The sequence below is a fragment of the Piliocolobus tephrosceles genome, chromosome 2 (assembly GCF_002776525.5).
Source record: "Piliocolobus tephrosceles isolate RC106 chromosome 2, ASM277652v3, whole genome shotgun sequence".
Lineage (NCBI taxonomy): Eukaryota > Metazoa > Chordata > Mammalia > Primates > Cercopithecidae > Piliocolobus > Piliocolobus tephrosceles.
Genome location: NC_045435.1, coordinates 101,542,486 through 101,550,596, shown reverse-complemented (window position 1 = coordinate 101,550,596; position 8,111 = coordinate 101,542,486). Strand labels below are relative to the sequence as shown.

The 8,111-nt window shown below is 39.7% G+C and overlaps 1 protein-coding gene across 1 annotated transcript in view; it reads right to left on the bottom strand.

The window, feature by feature from the left end:
• Positions 1 to 1,652: 1,652 nt before the first annotated feature.
• The window catches only part of EHHADH (enoyl-CoA hydratase and 3-hydroxyacyl CoA dehydrogenase), a 79,097-nt gene continuing 72,638 nt past the window's right edge, over positions 1,653 to 8,111 (bottom strand). The window contains exon 7 of the mRNA XM_023187655.1: positions 1,653 to 4,499. Within this exon, the coding sequence (XP_023043423.1) occupies positions 3,238 to 4,499 (1,262 nt within the window). The 3' untranslated portion in view covers positions 1,653 to 3,237. The remainder of the gene's footprint in view (positions 4,500 to 8,111) is intronic.

Sequence of the window (8,111 nt, the reverse complement as noted above, 5' to 3'; positions counted from 1 at the left end):
CATTCTCCTGCCTCAGCCTCCGGAGTAGCTGGGACTACAGGCGCCCGCCACCTCGCCCGGCTAGTTTTTTTTTTGTATTTTTTAGTAGAGACGGGGTTTCACGGTGTTAGCCAGGATGGTCTCGATCTCCTGACCTCGTGATCCGCCCGTCTCGGCCTCCCAAAGTGCTGGGATTACAGGCTTGAGCCACCGCGCCCGGCCTTAGGTGTCTGTTTTAAAGACAAATCTAAGACCCTAGAAATTCTAGGTTCCTACAGTGCAGTAGAGTGTGATTTGCATAAACAATCCTGTAACATCATTCATCAGGGGAATTTAGGATTCCTCACTTGATCGCACTCATGCACACCTGTTCCTGCTGGAGATAAATAAACAGAGAGCAACTGCAGCTGCATGGCGGCTTCACTGATTTAAGGAGTATCATTAAGAGCGTCTTTCAAGCTGGGAGTCTTACAGCTTCAAGGGTGTTTCCAATATATAATTCCCGTCACAGTCAATTATCATTAGAACATATTTTTAAAAATGAAATCCAGAGGTTTTTCTTAAACAAATGTTTTAAAATTATTAACAAAATCAGCCTTTTAAGCAAGTATATTTTCAAGGACAGGAGAGGATATCCTGAAAAATTTCATCATATTAACTACTATTATATGTAGGACCCAGCAAATTTGAATGTTTGGCTTCATTTGATGTAAAATAAGAAGGAATGAACTCATATTTTCCTCTTCCTGTTTTCTTTCTTTTTTTTTTTTTTTTTCTTGAGACGGAGTCTTTTTCTGTCACCCAGGCTGGAATGTAGTGGCGAGATCTCGGCTCACTGCAACCTCCACCTCCTGGGTTTAAGGGATTCTCCTGCCTCAGCCTCCCGAGTAGCTGGGACTACAGGCAAGTGCCCCCACTCCCAACTAATTTTTGTATTTTTAGTAGAGATGGAGTTTCACCATGTTGGCTAGGCTGGTCTCAAACTCCTGACCCCAAGTGATTTGCCCACCTTGGCCTCCCAAAGTGCTGGGATTACAGGCATGAGCCACCGTGCTGGGCCGCTCTTCCCGTTTTCTATTGGTCCTTAACCTTTATTGGGTCATGATACATTTTTTTTTTTGAGATGGAGTCTCACTCTGTCGCCCAGGCTGGGGTACAGCCGCGCAATCTCAGCTCACTGCAACCTCTGCCTCCTGGGTTCAAGCAATTATCCTGCCTCAGCCTCCCAAGTAGCTGGGACTACAGGCGCGTGCCACCACACCCAGCTAATTTTGTGTATTTTTAGTGGAGATGCGGTTTCACCATATTAGCCAGGATGGTCTCGATTTCTTGACCTCATGATCTGCCCACCTCGGACTCCCAAAATGTTGGGATTATAGATGTGAGCCACTGTGTCCGGCCGGGTCATGATACTTTTTAGAATATGATGTAAGATATGGTACCTCTTCCAAGAAATGTACTCAGATACATATACACAAACTTTATCATAATATTTCAGGGGTTATTGACTGATAAAATCTATTCATAGACACTCTAATTTCAAAACCTCAATCTAGAGGCTAGTGTAGGGTGAAAATAAGTTGTAAGAACTCAAAATTAATTCCAGGTTTGAAGAAAAAGTTAGTGGGTTTTTTTTAACATTAATTTGAAAACAAGTCACTTTGGAGACAAAATTACTACTTTCAGGAATCATTTTCATTGATGTCTTTAATTTCACAAACCAAATTATATAAAATTAAGTAGTATATATTTCAAACATAATAATTGTGCTCTGTACAATTCAAGGCACACTTGGATTTTTTGTTGGTTTTTTGTTTGCTCTTTAACAACGGAAAACTTATACTCCAAGATTTTTTCCATCAGAACTTTCATCATTTTGTTGGGGTTCACAGGTCAAAATATTGTGAAAGTTCATTTCCACCACAATGAAGGATAACATCTTCAGCCCCATTTATTTACTAACAACTTTATTGAGATACAATTCACACACCACATAATTCACCCACCTAAAATATACAACTCAATGGTTTTTAATATATTGTTATGTGATCATTACCACAATAAGTTCAGACCATTTTCATGAACCATAGAGAAATCCTGTACCTATTAGATGAATCCTGTACTCCCCATTCATCACCCCTAATACTAGCCTTAGGCAACCACTAATGTACGGGAAGTATTTTTTATAGAGACAGGGTTTTGCTATGTTGCCCAGGCTGGTCTCAAATTTCTGACCTCAAACAATCCTCCTGCCTCAGCCTCCCAAAGTGCTGGGATTACAGGTGTGAGCCACTGTGCCTGGTCCTTTATTTCTTTTTATGACTGAATAATAGTCCATTGTATGGATATACCAGATTTATCTATTCATTAGTTAATAGACATTTGGGTTGTATCCAACTTTTGGCCATTATGAATAATTCTGCTATAAATATTTGTGTACAAGTTTTCGTATTGACCAGCCCCTTAATTTTTAACTACACAATGCAAAAAGTAAAAAGAGAAAAACTCTTATAACAAAATTATACAAAATATGTTTTGCAACAATTTTAGAATTTTCAAGATTCAACCATTTCCATACGTAACATCACAGAGGCCTGTCATGACAGGAAACTGGTATCATTTCATCACAGAATTGGGAAATCCTAGGTTAGATGTTCTCTAAGACCCTTCTTACACTAAGTTAACGACTTACTACTTTCTATTATTTCCTCATAAACAGAAGAGGAAAGACCAGAAGAGGAAAGGCTTGCCATACTAATCTGAGTTCCCTGTGCTGGTTTGAAGTACTCAGTTCCCTTACCAATTTCCAACTGTGTTTTTCCTACGACTTTAATGTTTGTTGAGTGTATGTATGATTCATAAGATTTCTGATCAATACTATGTGTGTGACATTGAAAGGAGTCAAAATCAATGTATGACTTAGCTGCATTTGTCATTTATTAATTGATGACACATTTATCCAATGATCAAAACATTTGAGAATCTCAACTTATACCTGAGCCTCTTTCATCAGCGATTATGATACTACATTCACACAAGTTCATGCATTGAATTTATCTGATAAGGACAGATTCAGAGGCATAGGAAGCACATTCCTAAAGATTTGACCATTAGAGTCGTCACACAGAAGACTCTACTGATTATTTCTTTTGCTTTGTATTTCAGAACAATCTTACTTTGGATTTTTGATTTAATTTCACTGAAATTCAGTGAGCATTACCTGATGCTAGCATGTGAGGCATAATCTGGAAGGCTGAATCACAAGTGACTGCTAGGGGAGCCTGCCAAGCTTTGCCATTCTTTCAGGGGAGGGTTTCCCTGAGAAGCCAGTTTTTTAAGATAGTCACTGGGCTCCAATTGGGGAATATCAGGGTTCTGCCTGTAATATTTCTGCAACTTCTCTAGAACTGTGGGCAACCCAACTGTGGAAGCATAGAACATGGGCCCGCCCTTGTGCCTTGGCCATCCATATCCATGTAAATAGACAACATCAATGTGCTCTGGGCTAGCAGCTATCCCTTCTCCCAAGATACGGAATGCTTCATTGATAAGTGAATATAAGCAGCGCTCAAGGATCTCATCCTGGCTAATGGCACGTGGTTCAATGTGATAGGTTTCTCTATACTGTGATAGGAATTTGGAAAGCCAGGGATCAGGTTTGTGAATCCTACCCAACGGCTTGTCATATTGATACCAACCCTTACCTGTCTTCTGGCCAAATCGTCCTAATTCACAGAGCACATCAGGAATTGGGCAGTATCTCCTATTGCCCCTTTTTCGGGCAGGAGTTCCTGGAGGCAATGTAGGTCCAGTAAGACCTTGCCCCTTTCTAGATTTCCAGCCCACATCCAACCCAGCAAGATCAGACACTCTAAAAGGTCCCATTTTAAAACCAAACTCTTCCAGCACCTGATCTACCTCCTCTGGTTTGCTGCCTTCTTCTAACAAGAAATATGTCTGATTGTAATAAGGATTCAACATTCGATTCCCCACAAATCCAAAACAGTTGCCTACAACTACTCCAATCTTTTTAATCTTTTTTGATAAGTTCATAACAGTGGCAATGGTAGTGGGGGAAGAGTATCGGCTGGGAATAACCTCTAACAACTTCATGACATGAGCTGGTGAAAAGAAGTGGGTGCCAATGACCAAGTGAGGACGATCAGTGGAAGAAGCAATCTCATCAACATCCAGGGCTGAAGTATTAGTGCACAAAAATGCTTCTGGTTTGCACACTGCTGAGAGTTCAGCAAAGACCTGCTTCTTCAGGCTCATTTCCTCAAATACTGCTTCAATGACTAAATCTACATCACTAAGCTCCTTCATAGATGAAGTTAACCTGGGTTTTGGTCCTGACCAAGGGTGGCCACTCTGTTGCATTTTGGAGGCTTCTTTTTCCAAGACAGAGGTTATTATCATGTTTGCAGTTGCTAGCTGGTTTTTGTCTGAGTCTACAGCAATCACAGGAATCCTGGCCCTTGCAAAAGAAATGACAATGCCTCGGCCCATTGTTCCCAAGCCTGCAGATAAACATCAAAGGAGAAAAAGAATGATTCAGTGATATTGGGAACTGAGAAATTATTCACTGGATGGAAGGCTTATGTGACAATGTGGCATTTAAAGAGATCGATTCAAGAAACACAAATGGATTGAGTACTAATAAAGACTCTGCACTCTGTTAAGTGTTTCAGAGGATATAAAAATTAGTTGGATTCATACACACAAATAGAAGCTATACAAACTAATAAATGGGTCCAACAGGGTTGTAGGTACATAATTGATATACAAAAATCAAGTATATTTCTATATATTAGCAATAAACAACCTGAATATAAAATTAAAAGAAACAATTCTACTTACAATAGCACCAAAAAGAATACTACACAGGAAGAAATTTAACAAAGAATAAGAGGATCTGTACACTAAAAACTATAAAACATTGTTAATAGAAATTAAATAAGACCAAATAAATGGAAACACATTAAACGTTTATGTATCAGACAACTTAATATTGTTAAGGTGGCAATAGTACCCAAATTGATGTGAAGAACCAACACAATTCCTATAAAAATCCCAGCTGGTTTTTTTGCAGAATCAATAAGCTGATCCTAAAATTCACACAGAAATGCAAGAAATCCAGAAGAACCAAAACAATACTGTAAAAGAACAAAGCTGGAGGATTCACTCTTCCCAATTTCAAATTGTATGACAAAACTATTCAAGGTTGGGTGAGGTGGCTCGTGCCTGTAATCCCAGCACCTCGGGAGGCCAAGGTGAGAGGATCACTTGCAACCAGGAGTTTGAGACCAGCCCGGGCAACACAGTGAGACTCCAACTCTATAAAAAATTAAAAATTAGCCAGGAGGCCAGGTGCAGTGGCTCACCCCTGTAATCCCAGCACTTTGGGAGGCTGAGGCGGGCGGATCACCTGAGGTCAGGATTTCGAGACCAGCCTGACCAACATGGAGAAACCCCATCTCTACTAAAAATACAAAATCAGCTAGGCGTGGTGGTGCATGCCTGTAATCCCCACTACTCAGGAGGCTGAGGCAGGACAATCACTTGAACCCAGGAGGCAGAGGTTGCAGTGAGCTGAGATTGCACCATTGCACTCCAGCCTGGGCAACAAGAGCAAAACTCCATCTCAACAACAACAACGACAAAAATTAGCCAGGCATGATGGTGCGTGCCTACAGTTACAGCTGTTTGGGAAGCTGAAGCAGGAGGATATCTTGAGCCCAGGAGTTTGAGGATTGCAGTGAGCTATGATCACACTACTGCACTCCAGCCTATGTGACAGAGTGAGACCCTGTCTCAAAAAAAAAAAAAAAAAAAAAAAAAAGCCTACAGTATATAAGACAGTGTGATCATAGCAAAAGGATAGACACATAGATCAGCAGAATACAACTGACAGCCAAAAGTAAACCCATACAATTATGGCCAATTAATTTTTATCAAGAGCGCCAAGAACATTCAATGGAGAAAGTATAGTCTTTTCAACAAGTGATGCTGGGACAACTGGATATCCACATGCAAAAGAATGAAGTTGGACCCTTACCTCACACCATATACAAAACTAACTCAAAATGGATCACAGGCCTAAATGTAAGAGCTAAAACTATAAAATTCTTAGAGGCAGATCTTAGGAGTAAGTCTGATAGATGGATACATCTTTGTGATCTTGAATTAGGCAATGGTTTCTAAGATATGACACCCAAAGCACAAGCAACACATAGGCAATAATCACATGAAAAAATGTTCAACATCAATAGTCATTAAGAGAATGCAAATCAAAACCACAGTGAGATAATGCTTCAAACCCACTAGGATTGCAATAATGAAAAAGACAGACAATAACAAATTTTGGTGAGGATTTGGGGAAATTAGAACACTGATACATTGCTGGCAAAGTTTTTAAATGGTACAGTTGCTGTGAAAAAGAGTTTAGTAGTTACTCAAAATGTTAAACATGGAGTTACTATATGATCCAGCAATTCCACTGATAACTAAATCTCCAAGAGAACTGAAAATATATGTCCACATAAAGCTTGTACATGAATGTTCATTAGCAGCATTATTCAAAATAGCCAAATGCAGCCATAAAAAGAATAAAATCACACATTTGCAACAACACAGATGCAGCTGGAGGCCATTATCCTAAGCAAATTAACAGAGAAACAGAAAACCAAATACTGCATGCTCTCACTTATAAGTGTGAGCTAAACACTGGGTACACATGACCCCAAAGATGGGAACAGTAAACACTGGGAATTTCAAAAAGGGGAGTGAGGGAAGACGGAAGGGTTGAAAACCTACCTATCGGGTTCTATGTCCACTACTTGAGTGAACATTAGAAGCCCAAACCTTGGCATCATGCAATATATACACCCACGTAACAAACCTGTACATGTACCCCCTGAATCTAAAATAAAAGTAAAAAAAAAAAAAAATTTCAGAAACCCTGAGCTAAGGCTGGATCCAGAAAATTGTGTATATTACATGTACACAGAATGTATACACATCTTTCTTATCTCCTCCCCAAAAGAAATAGATCAGTGGCTATCAGTACTTATTAATTAAATTGTTAATTAAATCTTCAACAGAATCAACTGTCTTCCACAGAAATGGAATCTTTCAAAATCTGAGATACAATGAGACATTTTAAAATGAAATCTATTAATTTAGTATGGTTCTCCTGCTTTGTGATTTTCCTGTATCAATGTCACTTGGCATTTTTTAAAGCTTTAAAATATTTTCTTGTAATTTTTGCATTTATACAATAAAAATAAATTTCATCTTCTCACATTAAAAAATTAGCCAAAAAATAAAAGCAATTTGAATGTCAACTGCTGAATGGATACACAAAATGGAGAATATTATTCAGCCATAAAAAGGAATAAAATACGAGGCAGGCAGATCACCTGAGGTCAGGATTTCAAGACCAGCCTGACCAACATGGTGAACCCCCATCTCTACTAAAAATACAAAAATTAGCTGGACGTGGTGGTGCACACCTGTAATCCCAGGTTCTTGGAAGGCTGAGGCAGGAGAATCGCTTGAACCTGGGAGGCAGAGGTTGCAGTGAGCTGAGATCACACCATTGCACTCCAGCCTGGGCAACAAGACCAAATTCTGTCTCAAAACAAAACAAAACAAAACAAAACGAAAGGAATAAAATAATGATACATGCTATAACATGAATGAATCTTGAAAGCATTATGCTAAGTTAAAGAAGCCGGAGCCAGGTGTGGTGGCTAATGCCTGCAATCCCAGCACTTTAGGAGGCCAAGGCGCAAGGATCATTTGAGCTCAGGAGTTCAAGACCAGCCTGGCCAACATGGCAAAACCCTGTCTCTACCAGAAATGCAACAAATTAGCCAGGTGTGGTGGCATATGCCTATGGTCCCAGCTCCTCAGGAGGCTGAAGTGGGAGGATTGCTTGGACTCAGGAGTCAGTGGTTGCAATGAGTTGAGATTGTGCCACTGCACTCTAGCCTGGGTGACAGAGTGACACCCCATCTCGAAAAAAAAAAAAAAAAGCCAAACACAAAAGGCTACATATTGTACATATTGTATGGTTCCATTTATATGAAATGTCCAGAATAGGCAAATCTATAGAGACAGAAAGTAGA